General features: G+C 38.2%; 1 protein-coding gene across 1 annotated transcript in view; it reads right to left on the bottom strand.

Moving 5' to 3' along the window:
* Window positions 1-6: 6 nt before the first annotated feature.
* The window catches only part of LOC140332405 (vasoactive intestinal polypeptide receptor-like), a 36,984-nt gene continuing 21,729 nt past the window's right edge, over window positions 7-15,261 (bottom strand). The window contains 10 exon segments of the mRNA XM_072413674.1: window positions 7-713; window positions 1,398-1,439; window positions 4,234-4,363; window positions 5,066-5,157; window positions 5,570-5,575; window positions 7,337-7,353; window positions 7,620-7,658; window positions 9,030-9,219; window positions 9,839-9,971; window positions 13,080-13,177. Coding sequence (XP_072269775.1) covers window positions 621-713; window positions 1,398-1,439; window positions 4,234-4,363; window positions 5,066-5,157; window positions 5,570-5,575; window positions 7,337-7,353; window positions 7,620-7,658; window positions 9,030-9,219; window positions 9,839-9,971; window positions 13,080-13,177 — 840 coding nt within the window. The 3' untranslated portion in view covers window positions 7-620.

The raw sequence follows: 15,261 nt of genomic DNA on the forward strand, positions 1-15,261 counted from the left end.
CGACTCTCTCCTCTACAATCTATTATCAATGCTACAGCCATACTCCCCACCACTCCTCTTCCACTGCCTCTCTTTGTAGTTCTCTTCTTTAGCTTCCATTTCACCTCCTACGAAGCTCCTGAGCTTTGCCTTCAAATCTCTACACAGCTCCTGTCCTACTTACCTTTCTGCCTTGATAGAAAAATATACCCCTAGCTGCTCTCTTCACTGTGTAATATGTTGGCGCTATATAAATATTGTTTCATGTTATCATTAATAATGATGATTCACTTAGCTTAGTGAATGAGGTGAAGCCCTGCTGATATTAGTCTTCATACACATGTTATATGTATGGAAGCCCCCCAAACTTGTTCATCAATCTGCCCTGGCATCAACAGTTTTTTCTGATTTTAACCAACTTTCCATAACCGTGACAAGGAAGTTACAACTCAAATCTTTGTACAAGTACCTGCCTGTTGCTTAAACAGATCAATGGTTATGTTATGTGTGCAAAGTTGATACAAACAATGCTAAAAGGTGTGATAGTTTAAAATTTATCCATTTCACGCAATGCGACTTTCGCAATATACCGCTATATTCAGCCGCAATCTGTCTGTTCCACCTGAACAATGTGTGATAGTTCATGCTGTAAAGTCCTGAGTCACCAGGTTAAAAACATTGCTTTCCAGTGAACTTTGCCACTTGCCCCAGTGCCGCTGGATCTCTGCCTGAACCTGGAATGATGAAAACAAAGAAGAGGTAGGTGTTGTTAGACCCAATACGAATGTGTACTTTCAGACTTTCATGATGGATATATAAAGTAACAAAATACACAACTGAAGTAAAGTGTTTTAACTGCTGCGGAATTTGTAATCTTTGATCCAGACATTATCAAATAGTACTGCAGACTACACCACATTTATTGAACATAGTCTGGCCCAGGACCCACCCCAGCCTGCTGATTGGACATTTACACTAAGTTCACATGGGGTTTTGAAATGAGCGGGTTGTCTGCCAGATCCTGCAAGCACCATCAATGAATGAAGAAAAGATAGTGAAGTTAAACAAGGAATAAGGAATGAAGTATGTAAGGCAAGAAATGGAAGGAGAGAAGGAATAGGAAAAGATAAAAGGACAGGCGAGGAGAGGGAAAGAAAGGAGAGGAGATGAAAATAATTGAGAGGCTAGAGAAAGAAAGAACAGAACAGGAGAGGAGAGGAGAGAGACAGCCAAATTCACAGGGAGGAGAAAAAATAAAAAGGGGAAGTAAAAAAGAAACAGGAAAAAAGTTGATAGAAGGAGAGAAGAAAAGAGGAGACTAGAGGGAAAAAAGGATAAGAAAATATAGAAGTAATATGGATGTAAATCGCTGATAATGTACAAAATAAACAAATTCCTATAATAAAATTAATACTCACATCTCCATTAAGAAAGCAATATAACAAAGCCACAATGAATCCCTGATAGAAAAGAATAAAAAGTATTAATATCTAGGAAAATGTTTTCCTAAATCCAAAGAGCAGAAGACCTCCTTCTTATTAGGATTTCAAAAAAGTAAACATTTGTATACATGAATTAAAACATATTAGTTCGAATTAGTTGCAGTACCACCATTACAGCTGTCTGTTAACCAAGGTTTCCTTTAGGTTGGACGTCGGATAAGGAATTATGGAGTGTATCTAATATGTTTTCCTAAGTAAAGTATCTAAAAGGTTTTTATGATTTTAATGATTTTAATGTTTCACCCAAAGAGTTAACATAGTTTTCTGCATTTGTAAGTGACCACAGGGATTGGCTTAAACAGAAGGTTGTCCATATTGGGTTTCAGTACAGAACAGTTTATTTGTTGTTTAGCTTTTCCATACCGCATAGTTTGGGCAACAATTCTTTTTCTCTAATATGGTGAAGAGTTTTAGCACATCTCAGAAGTCTCTTATATGCTAAGGTAAAAGGTACTGCTGGCGATGTTAGAGAAAATATACTGCCTGGCCAAAAAAAATCATATATTGTAAAATTGCGTTGGACCATGCTACCCTGAACCACTCTTTTACAACTTGAGCCTAATGAATCCTGGTATTGTCATATGTGCCATCAGGGAAGAAAAAAACCATGGAAAAACCCAATAATTCAGTATATTAAGGTAACAATATAGTTATCACAAGTGGCTCCTGTGTAAAGGAAAAAAAAGGCCTGACATGTAGATGCTGATATCTTTCAGTTCTGGAATGATATGGTTGATTTTTTTTTTTATATTCTAGGAAATACATTTATTTGCCTGACATCCAAAAATCTTTAACTTTATGGAGTCACTGAGTTACCTATAAAGGCTCACAAGGGTATATGGGTGAATTGTGAGATTAAATTTAAATGGAGTGAAGCTTTCCTTATATTGAACTACCCCCCATATGATTTAAATATTTGGCATAACACCTACACTAGTTATTACTTGTTATCAGTGCACATTCTATAGTTGAATAACTCCTTCTAAACATTCAATGTGATTCAATCTTGTAACTCAGATTTTAAATGGCAGAAAATGTTTTACCAAACATGACCAGAGGGGAGAGACCTTCTATCAGCCCTGTTTTATATCACTACCAAAATGTGAGTTTTGCCTTTTGGTTATAAAAAATAACAAAAAAAACCAATAGTAATATTTAGTACATTTATTTATAGATATGTTTACATCCTTTTTAGCATAAAAAATCATTATTCTTTCTATACACTACGTACATTTGTTGAATCCATAGTTTTTAGTATTCAATATATTTATTAATATTTACAACCAATCTAGACTTTAGTTTCTTTGTATGGAAGTATCAAAAGACGTTTACTTTGAAATCTAACAATATATTCTTCTTTTTAATGTAGTACTGGTGAACTTTTTGTGTTTATAGTATGATGGTGTCCTGTAGAGAGATGTAGTCATGTTTTATTTAGATAGTTTCTCAGTATAGAATGTAGGCAAAATGTGACATTTCTGCTTATTAGAATTATTTCTCATGAAGTCAGTAATGTCTGGCAAAACATGTCATAAACTAAGTCTAATATTGTGCTGCCTTTTGGTCTCCCAAAGATAATATAAATTAAAAGCATAGAGATGACTTTCACTTCCTGGTTCCTGTGCTACACCATGGTTGTTCCTGTTCAGGGGAGCAGCTCTCAGCATTAGACAACCCCCTGCTGAGCACTGACTTGGAGAAAGCTGCAGAAAACAGGGGCAGGGGCAACATTTGAAAGTGAGGGTCAGGGTAGCTAAAGGGAAGGGGACAGTGAAAATGAAGGTGTAAGGTACTTACCTGGCCGGCCAGTCCGCGGTGTCCTCAGGGATGGCAGGCAGCGAGGCAGAGACCACTGCAGCAGGCAGCGTGGCCAAAGCCACCGATGCTCTTCTTGCAGCGTGTCTCCTTGTCCTGCCGGAGGGATCGGTTCAGGCCGAACTAATGTGCATAGCACAGCACGTCCCAGGGGTCCTGTTGGAAGAGGTGTGGAATGGTAGCGTGCCTCTTGTACCACCCGAGGGCGAGGCATGTTTAGTTTGTTAATTATTACGTTGCTCCAATCGTAGCGCCAGGTGGCGCAATGTGATTGGGCACTCTGCCTATTTATTGAGAACCTGCACACCACTGCCAGTTATAACCTGTGTGTAACACTGTGCTTGGGTGCGCTCTTGTGTTTGGATTACATGTTAAACTTCTGTTGTCTTGTTACCAGCTCAGACTTGAGCCGGCCTGATTTCTGTGACCCGGCCTGATTTCTGAATTTTGCATGAACTCTGCCTGCCCTGACTTCCGATTGTCCCTGACCTCGTCTTCTGCCTCATCCATCTGTACTGCACTTTATCGGACTAACCTTTTGTGTATGACCCTTGGCTTGTTTCTGGATTACGCAATAAAGTGTAGTAAAAGGATACCTGGAGTTAGTTGTGATTTGTGTGCCCAGGCGCATTACAGGAGGTCTTTCGAAACATTGGTCAAAAGGCGATAGTCTTACTTGCTTACTCTCCCCCATACCCCCCCCACCCACCCAATATCAATTTTGGGGAGACTAATCCAATAATTGGATCTTTTCTTGGACACATTTCAACAAGCCAGTTGTGGTAATGCACCAAAAAGGGATTTAACTGGACCAAACCTATGTGTGTATCCATTACTTAATCATCAATAATCAAACAAAAAACCATACTGAAATCAATGTATTCCCAATGATCATATCAAATCTGTTTGTGAAAAATAATTAATTAGGGAAAATTACCTGATTGGATCCAAGAACAAGTTCAAAATACAACCTGGCCCAAACTCCAATATGTTCAGGGAATAACGCAAAGACAACATAATGAATTCCGAACAATGGGATGAGGAGTAGAGTTGATTTTGCAAGTCTCCTAAAAAAGAAAATGATTTTAGTATTTAAACACAAAAGCATCATTTGTCAGCAGTGGGAAGGAAAACAATTTTGCATTGCTGGCCCTCTTCTTTATCACCCATGATATTTTCTTTTAAACACTAACATAGTGAGTGGCCTTATAGCAGTAAACTGAGATTTGCTGTCTTTTAAAAAAAAAAAACAAATGGCATGCTGAGACCATCTCTTTTGTTTCTGAGTATATGGCAACCTGGGAAAGACTGCCTTCTCCCAAGAGCAGTGCTATGAGGCAGGTGCCTGGTTTACCATTTTAAGCAGGCCAAATCACAGTAAGTGCTTTACATTTGCAGAAGAAGACTAATTTAACAGTAATCTGTATAGTCTATCAATATACATAAACAGAACTCTTCTAAAAGACTGGAACCCAGCTGTCATATGATTTAGCCCAGGGCTGTGTAAAACACCACAGAGGGAGGGTTTATGTGGTCTGTAGCCCAAAAAAATTGATTTGAAGAAAAAGGTCCCAGCAGGCGTGCAGCTTTTTCAATTTGTTTTGCATGTACCAAAAACAGTTGTTTGCGGAGGTGGTAATGGTTGGCACAAAGTGACTTGCTCGGTAGAGAAAAATATAATTCCACCACTGCATTCCAATCCAAAGGTGAATAATGAAATGTGAACACCTACATTTCTCTAGTAAGAGATGATGATTAAAGTTACTCACATGTACTGCTGCTTGTAGTTTTTACTGATATCAGGAGATCTGATTTTCTGCATGAGGATTCTGATCACGTTGAGGAATATAAGGAAATTAAGCTGCAGTAAAAAAAATTGCATGTTAGATTCGGCTAAGGGAATATAAAGTCCTATAATTTGGCATACACTGCACTAAAGCTAAAGCTACCACCTTCTCAACCCCTGCTGTCCCCATTGGTGTTCTTTTAATAAAATATTAGGTGGATTAAATGGGAACATTTCATTTACATTTCATTTTTCATTTGGATGTGAAAGTTAATTTACAAAATCACTAAATTACAACTGCCTGTTTTTTATCCTATATTGCATCTCAGTGCTATGGTAACTGTAACTACTTTTAGACTTACAGATATGCACGTCCAACATTTCTGATAAGTATTTCTATAGATGGGCTTTTTTATGCAGACATTTTTCTCCTAAAATATTGTACTGAGTTTGCACCAAATATGTTGCATAGTATCTTACTGTGGACGAACAACTGTATCTTTGATTCATTATTCATTGTTCTATGGCAAACCATAATCTTAGACTGGTATTAACTTTTATAAATGAAACAAAAAAGTTGGCACTGGGAGAGTTTCTAGATTCGCACCGCATCCTTAATGTGTGTATGTAAATCCAATAATATCTCATGTGGGATTTTTAAGGTGCTTACCAATAAACAATCACGATGTTATAAAAGCATTTCTACTTTATTATGTTATACTTTGTTTTAAAAACACATAAAAAGCTGATTGATAACAATAATTCCACTATACGCGCTATATATGTGCAAACCAATTTTATTTCTGACATTTTCCATGCTAGCGTCAGTATTAACTTTTATTTATAATGGATTTGTGATATTGATATCCTTCTTGCTTTATAGTTATTGTTATCAGTCTTGTCCTTCCCTGAACAAGTCAATAGGGGAAACGCGTCTGGTAACAAATGCTGCTCTTTTTTTTTAATTTAACTATTTATCCTCCTTTAGGTGGGGTAAACATCTCATTATTGTAGTACTTTGGATAGGGCAGTTAAAGTATATTAATTTATCCCTAATTGTTGATATCATCTACCATACCAGAGTTGCCATGTGCAATTCTCGTGACAACTGCAGAACCATTTACTACACATGGCTATAATTGCATAAAAATATATAATGGGCAATTTCCCTACTTCTTCCTCACATAGGGAACCAGTATTTTAAAAATAAAGAAATGTTTTTCTGTAGGGTCAGCCCTGAGGACTGCAGTCATTTATAAGCTTGCATTTTGGTACTGTGAAATAACATCAAATCTTTTAGCAATCCATTAATCTTTCCCAAAGTAATAACATTCTCACCAAGGCTCCTCTTCAATTTTGCAAAGCATTAAAGGGGGAAAAGTAGTTGCTTCGCAAAAACTCTCTGCATTCTGTAGCTTTGAATATTGGGACTCAAATTAAGTAGTTAGCAATATGTCCTGCATGGGATTAGTGGGAAAACCCTGCTGTGTACACTTTTTCACGGCGTTGGGCAATTTTTAAGGTCCTCTGAAGTGTAGATTAATGTTTCTGATCCATTCACAGCCCTAAAAAAAGAATTACATCTATGGAGCCCGGGAAGATAGATGGTGGATCTTACGTTCATAACCTCATTCTATATGTAGTGATAACTCCATGTTAGGATGTGCCTCAACCAAAGCATTTTCAAAAGGATTCACTTTTTCTTACCCATGCATCATGGTTTTCCAATACTACTGGTGGCATTCAGAGTTGGACAGCTTTGAATTTTCAAGAACAACCCCTAGCTTTTCTACTCTGCCCACTAGCTAGGTGACTGCCTCCCACAGGTCAAAGCAGAGTCTGCAGGAATCTATGATTTGTAAACTACATTTGTGCTAATTAATTTGGGGCATCGCCATTTCTTAAGACATTTGGTTGATTTATCAGGTATGTCTGCACACTTTAAAAGGACATCCATATCTCATCTCTGTGGAGTTCTCAGTGCCACACAAACAAAATTTAAACTTTTAGAATGAGTCAGCTACATACATTTCAGGTACATCTAAATATGAAGTGTTTAAAGTCTTTTTTTATGCAGGAGCCCCAGCCTGAGTAGGGAATCGTGTACCCTACCAGCATTTGCATTGTAGCAGCAAAAGTCTCTTTTCAAAGCTCCAACCCCTAGGTTTGTTTTGTCAGATATATAAATAAACTGGAAAATCAAGTCCCCCAATACATCAAAACCTCTCCCAGTTATATTTTCTTCTTGAACTACAGCCAGCATAACCTTAACTGAGATCTTCCCTATGCTCTTCCAATAAAAGCCTCTTCAAATGTTCTAGACAAGCTGCTAACTCAGTAATAGGTGTACTAGTTGTTTCATTACTGTGGGCATGGCCAGACTTCTCACATGGCCAACTATGCTGTGTCATGGGGTGCCATTGCCACTAAGGCTGTTAAAAAAATTAAAATTAAAATTTTATTACATTAAAGTGCCTAACAGGACTGATCTACCCACAACTCTCATGGCAACCACCAATGACCTTCTGATGAATCACCAATGATGGACCACCAATGACCACTTTCATCATGGTTGTCTTCCCATATTTGCCCCATGTAGGGATCATCAGTCTAAAAACCACATTCTATTGCCCCTGTTTACCAGGGAACAGAAAGAGTATAGACTGTTACTTCAAGGCATAAAAACTCAAATGAAGAAAAACAGTTGGGAAATACAAATTAGAAAATCAGATTGTGAACAGGGGAAAGATCTAAAGCTGCGTACACGCAAATTTTTCTCGCCCGATAATCGGTATCGGCCAATTATCGGGCGAAAATCTGCCGTGTGTACAGTCGGTCGTCGTCCATCGTCCGACGACCGTCCTGGCGGATCCATGGACGATGGACGACGACCGATCCTAATGAAAGGGAAGGGGAGAGCGCGCAGCAGGGTGCCGCTCCGTCGCTCTCCCCCTCCCCTCTCCATAGAGCATGAACGGTGCTGTATGTACAGCATCGTTCATGCATCGTGCAGTCTTTTCTCGTTGGAAAGGATTGTGAAAGATCCTTTCCAACGAGAAAAATTGCAGGTGTGTACGCAGCTTAAGTGTCCCCATCAGGTTTGTCATCTTTAGCTCTGCAAAAGATAAAAAAGAAGACTGCTGCAATCACGTAATCCAGGAAGGTATAATCCCTGTAGTCAAAGGTTTTTTAAAAGATTTCTCTATTTCATATAATCAACATCCAATAAATTTTATTTCAGTCTCTCATGAGAAGTAAAACCTCAACCTACAGGAGAAGTAAACCTGTTCTAAACCTCCAGATCTTTTACCTTTGCATATTTCCCCCATGATTGCATTACTGTAAACATGCTCAGCTGTTTTTGAACTACCATGGGTCACCACATTTGCCAACTTTTTAAATTAATTTCCAGAGACATAAACCTGATAAAGCAATTAACACAAGTTCACTACACAAGCTCCAAAATCCCATTACATATTAATTAAACTGGATATGTAAATGTTAGTATTGTTTGTGTTTGCAAGTGCTGTATGCATAAGTGACAAAAAAAGAACTTGGCATTTGTTTCTGATACACTTCAAGTGTTCTCTGGAGTTTGATGCAAATGATTTTTGGCAAATGGATCAAAAAGTCAACAGTTTGGCAAAACTTTTGCTTCACATTGCACAACTTCATGAGTGACTTTCCCAACTGAAGTTCACAAGAATTGTTCACCACAGTAGACCACTTTACTGAACAAGTGTAAACAGCCTCAATGTGTATCCAGGAATAATTTCTAAATATTCATTTTTGTGGGGAAAACCTTGCACTTCATGTATCTTATTCATGCACTGAATAAGATACAATATCCATAAAGTATATTAAATATATTCCAGGGACACTGAAAATTAAGTATGATGGTCAACCGTATGGGCCATTAGGAGACACACCACTAGGGTGCATTTTACAACATTGGCTATTTATCATTTCATTTTCTCACTTACCCCAGCCAATAACAATGTACCACCAAAAATATCTTCTTTGTGAGGTAAAGGTCAGAGTGAGTAGAGTATGTAAATACATCCCCTCTACCAGAAGCCAGGAGAAATTAGCTAAAACAGAGTATTGGAAAAATGCCATGGCTGCCTTACAGCCCACCTGGAATAGAAAAAAAGCAGACAGCCTAACACATCACATCACCAAAAAATGAACATATGTTGTGGCTAACCTATGATTTGGTAATGCAGGAAAAAAAGCTAACTTTCCAGTTCAACAAAACCCCCACCATTACCAAATACACCCCCCGCCCCCCTCTCAAGGATGTAAAGAACAAGAGATTATACTTTTGGATATGAATAACATGTGACTAATTAGTCTTCCCAACATTGTTGCTTGGTGAATAGAGATTAACAAAATTAAACGTTTTCACTTACCCATAATGTGAATATTTCAACTAATTATTGACTATTTTTGTGAAACACATACAAATCAATGAGGAAGGGTTCATTAGTTTAAATTACGTTTTTGGTGGTTTTTAATCATGGTGGGTTTTAAAAAGCTCCTGAGTTTTACAGAAACTAATTTCAACTATTGTGACCAAAATAACCCCTTATTAACCTCATTATCATACATAGTTAGTCAGGTTAGGAAAAGACATTCAATTAAGCTCAACCAATCCTGTGTGTATTTTTTTTGTTAGGAACAGTAGACAACCTTTGAACACAAAACAAATGGAAACAACTCAAATAACAAAAAACACACAGTAAAAAGTTTTTACCGTAGACATGGTACAATGATCAACATCCTCATCAGCAAAAAGAATGGCATCCTTAACAAACACTGCTGCACCACGTATGATAAACGACACAAATAAGTTCATATGGATGAAATTTCTGGGACAGTGGAGCTTCCTGTGGAAAAATAAAACAAAACAATTGATAAAATATTACATATATTTATGCAATAAGAGCATGAACTTTGTTTGCTGCGCTGACTTTGGCAGCCAGTTCAAAAGAATCGGCAAAGCTTGGCAGTGCAGTGTACATTGTACGGGATTGTGGCTGAGCAACCAAACCCAGTGATTACAGCCTATAAAAACTATAAAGGTTTAGCGTAAAATGAATTCCTTGGTCTGCCTATCTGAAACTTGGACTTTGTGCCAGTTCAGGACAATTCAGTGCTAAGCCTGCTGAGGCTGGTACTGCCAGCTGTCTGAGCAAACCATCTGTATGAAGTCTTACACCATTGTATCATCTGACTTGTCTTTGTGTATCCTTATCATCAGTCTGTTACGTTATTTTGGCAGCCTGTGCCCTGACGGATATTGGCTGCTTCCCAGAGTAACACAATCGGTCTATCAAATTACCAAACAAGAGGCTACAATTCTTCTAGCTGGCGTAAACTGCCTGCATGGATTATATGCATCAGCACATTGATATTATTTGCTTGCAAGCAGTTCATTTCTTTGAAACCTGGGCAGATTAGTGTTACTCTGTCTTCTCATTGGGCATATCTACCCTCAGTTATTGACTATTTGTCATGGCCATTGTCACCAAGGAAATGCAATGTGAGAAATATTACTTTCATCATTGTCTTTTTTCTATTGACCGTGCTGCTTTCTAGATGGCCAATACTAGCTCAGCTACCAGGCTTGATTTTGTCAGGAAAGTCAGAATGGATCCATGCTTGACATTGACTAAAAAATCTAATCGTACTACTCGAATTTGGCAACATTTTCTTGATCCTTTACTGCCGAGTTTCAGTGAGCCCTAGTGAATTGTAGCCTCTGGTGCCTGTTCCTAGCTGACCAAGATGGCATACCATCTGGTCCCTTTCTGTTGTAGTCCTTCTGCTTCAAGGTTTGACCCGTTGTGTCTTCAGAGATGCTTTTCTGCATACCTTGTATATAACAAGTGGTTATTTTATTTACTGTTGTCTTGAACTAGTCTGGCTCTGCTGACCTTCTGGCATCCACAAAGCATTATTGGACTATGTGAACGTACAAGCGTATGCCTTATTCCAGCCCGGCTGATCAAGACTGATGAAAATTAAGACACATAGAAGAAGAAAATGGCGGTGTCTGCTATAAAACAGGGACAGGTGAGTGAATTTAAAAATTGCGATCAGACAAGTAAGGTTATTTTATTACAGAAGATGCATTTGCCTGTTTTTTCTGCAATAAAGTTATCTGTCTTGTAGCAATATTTTAGATTTTAGGTATATTTCCACTTTAACGTGCAGAAATATTTATTTTATATATTTTTTTTAATAACAGTACCAAAAAATCCAATTTTATTGTTCTCAGGAATGTATACATCTATAATGTTTCGACCCACTTTGTGTCTTTATGTGATATAGCTTTGTTTTTGCCACTTTACACTGACAACAAATATGAGCAGATAGAAGATGATCCTGTAAAGCATCCAAAGCTCATACCAGGAGACCTTTATTCTTGTATCCTATCTACTCTAATTATAGTACTGTTTGCTAGATGATACTTTGTTGTAAATTTGTGCCCAGGGGGACTTAACCATTTTATTATCACTTTAGGCAGTCAATTTCTTCTGCGTCCATCTGCTAGGCAAAGAATTAGGATTTCTTCTTGTGTTGCACTTATTTGCATTTTAAGAACTGCCAAGATTCATTAGGCAGTATCAGAAGGAGAACATGAAGTTCCAGTGGCTTATAGTGTCGTATAGTTTCCTCCCGTGAGTCATTATCTAATACACCGGTGATTCTTTACCTGCTACATCAAACTAATGGAAGGATACGGTCTATGAGTAAGTGTCAATCAAGAGTCTAATTTTGTATACCACTGGGAAGATGTGACATTAAAAGAAAAATAATGAATGACCCCTCGAGATTGAGAAATCTAAGTCATGAATACTTATTTTCTTATCTTGTTCAGTATCCCTTCTCTAATGAAGACACATCTTAATAGAGGTTGATTCTAAGCAGTATTATGATTTTTTATCCTCTATATCTCATCAGCATAGCAGTTAGTTTGCATTCACAGTGAAGCCCCACTGGGAGGCAACAGAGGATTATATCTGATTGGTACCTTATGTAAATGTGTCATAATTACAAGGACAATAAATGTAGATCAAGTGGAAGACTTCATCTGTGTTACAAAATTACATTTAAGGGGTATTTGAGGATGCACGGCATGAAGGCAAAGTCAATCTTCTTTGGTTTTTTTTAAGGATATTCACAAAGGTGACGCTTGACGTTTATATAAAGCCTCAGTTTAAATCCGCTGAAAATGTTCAAAGTTCATCAAAATAAAAGGTACTCAAAAGTCTTACAGTTTGTTTTCTTTTGAAAGCAGACAAAGTTTAAGTGGAGAAGTTCATCTCTAGCCAGCAGGTATATTCAGCAGATTAAACAAGGCAGGAAAAAGGTAAATTTTATTGCTCGAGTTTTTATACATGTTAGGCTGCTTGTTCAGATAACTAACCTCTATACATTTACTGGCCCCAAAGAAGTCTAAGAGCTGAACAGTGCACTCATGCACATCAGGTGGAACAGTCAGCAAAAGATAAACATAGTGTGGAAGGCAAAAGTTAGGGAAGTAGGGAAGAAGCTACTTGTGGTTTGTTAAACATTTCTGGGCCATTTTCAATGGAGTCAATGTCATATTTTTCTGGATTATAAATTCACAAAAATCCAAAAACTCCAAAAAATACTCTCAATAAATGGAATTCCCATTAAAATGGGAAAGCACCTAACATGCAGCCCAGATCCAGACCCCCTGTCGAATCTTGGGCCTTTTGCCCGTTCCCAACACTTTATCATGCTAAAGCATTGCACAGCTTACATATAATGGAAAAAGAAAAGTTCACCACGGGAGTATATTTTTTTGACCTTGTTCAGATCAACTGTAAAAGAAGACGGAATGGCAATGCAACTACAAAGGGTTTGTTGCACTTGTAATTTAATATTTCAAGTTGATGTAGATGTGAACAGCATTCAATATTCTTTAACTAGCAGTAAGAAATAAATCAGTAAAAAACACTCACCTAAAGAGGGAGAAGATGCTGATGGCACTCACCAGTGCCAACAGGGAAGCAGCATATCCACATGTGTATAGGATTTTCACTGTGTAAAAATGCCCTCTCTGTGTAAAAAAAATATGGTCAGCCATCAAACATATATAAAGAACAGCATCTAAAGTACAAACGCATACAACCAAATAAAAAAAACAAAAAACAAACAAATAAAAAATCTTATTTTGAACAGTAGGAAAGCCCAAAGGCTACTATAAAATTGTTATTGCACAGGCAGACCTTTATTGTAGTGGTCACTCTGCTATATTGCTGCTTTACCCTGAAGATTTTGACTTTCTTGAAATCTTTCCCCTTGTGAACAATCATTCACTTCTATGGAGTAAGTGAATGAGAGTTCCAAGCTGCAGATATTGTTCCAGACATGGCTTTTTATTTGTCACAATGAAAGGGTCTATCACATGTTGGCAACCAATGCGTTTCAGGGGTTTTTGCACCTGTTACCCTTCATCAGGGTTTAGATTTATTGTGCAATTGTGATTTTTATGTTTACTATTATTTCACACAGGCTAAGCTAAGAATGAAGTTACAGTTTCAGAGTGTACATGTGTGCAGAAGAAAGAATAAACGTAACATAGCCTTTTTTGGCCAATATTCATTCATGAAGATGGAGTATTAATGCCCAACTCCAGCCAATACCTTTTAGTTTTCAATACAGTGGAGCTGATTTAGAACACCTGTCAGGTTTATATTGCTGTCTTTTAACCCATTTGGGAATTTTTTCTTATTTCCAATTTAACGGATGTCAGGCAGAACGGATAGTGAAAGATAATTGCACAGCTGCAATGTTATTTAATTGACTCATTTCCCTTGTCTGACACCACTCTTAATGTGCATCTACAGCAACTCAAGAAAAAACATGTAATATATTGCAGAACCATCCTTAGATATGGTGGCTGCATTAATTTATTTTATTTATATCCTTTATGATCATGTGGCAATTCTGCCAGAAATACAATCTCTGTCCCTGGGACAGAATTACCACTAAAGTATATTTATGAAGAAGGAATGTTGGGGGTAGTTGTTGTTGGGGGCTTAGCTGGTGGAGGATTGCTTGCTTTAGGGTGGGTCCAAACTGCCAAATAATTTTATGCATTTTGTCATGTTTGTGCATTTCTCATTCATAATATTATATATATATATATATATACACAGTAGGTGGCCAGTTAGTAGCTTCCCACACCAGCCAAGTGGCTCCAAGTAAAGAAGCCACCGGACAGTATCGTGGCTTTAGGTGAAGAAACTTCTCAGTCCACCCTTAGTTACCATATTTTACGGGCGAAAAGATGCACTTTTTTCCCCCAAAAGTAGGGGGAAAATGGGGGTGCATCTTATGGTCCAAATACGGTCGCACAGCCAACCCACCCGCGCTTCCAAGGGGGGCCCCGGCAGGCGGCTGCAGTTCCATCTAGCCTGGCATCCCCCTGCAGCATGGCCCCTTCGTTCTGCAGCTGGATCCTACACACTTCCAAGGGAGAGGAAAGGGGAACAGTTGCAGTGCCGTTCCACCCTCTTCAAGGGACCTTGCACTAATATCATTAGCCAGTGCAGAAAGCCCTGCCTTACCCCTCCCTGCTGTTTGTTAGCAGCCCTGGCTGCATGTCTATAGGGATGAGGGATGTGTTTCAATGTGAGAAGGCTCGTGGGGAGTGGGCAGGGAGGCAGAGAGGGTGGGAGGAGGGCAGTCTGAAATGAGCAGTGCTGGGTTTCTTGTGCAGCAAGCCATTCCCCTATGACGTATGGTGAGTTGTAGCTTTCCTGTCACTATAGTCTTGTAGTGCAATGTTCTGCCATGCAATGCCTGTGCAATGTCTCTCTCTCGCAGAGCTAGTGTGTTTACTATGACAGTGTAGTAATGAGCAATGTATGGAACAAATAATCCAAAAATAATAAAGTATATTTTGTATTAAATATTTCTTTATACAATTTGGTTCAGAATATTTTTGTTCTTGTTTTCCTACTCTAAAACCTGGGTGCGTCTTATGCTCAGGTGCGTCTTTATACTCATACAGTCTTCTAGGTACCCAAATCCAAAAGCAGGGGAGTTAAGTTTTCTATATCACAGGACAGCTTCCATTAATCTTTGACCAGACACTTTCCAGCTATCCACCGTTTCAGGGGGAAAATACTGATCCTA

Source organism: Pyxicephalus adspersus, chromosome 6 (genome assembly GCF_032062135.1).
Source record: "Pyxicephalus adspersus chromosome 6, UCB_Pads_2.0, whole genome shotgun sequence".
Taxonomy (NCBI): domain Eukaryota; kingdom Metazoa; phylum Chordata; class Amphibia; order Anura; family Pyxicephalidae; genus Pyxicephalus; species Pyxicephalus adspersus.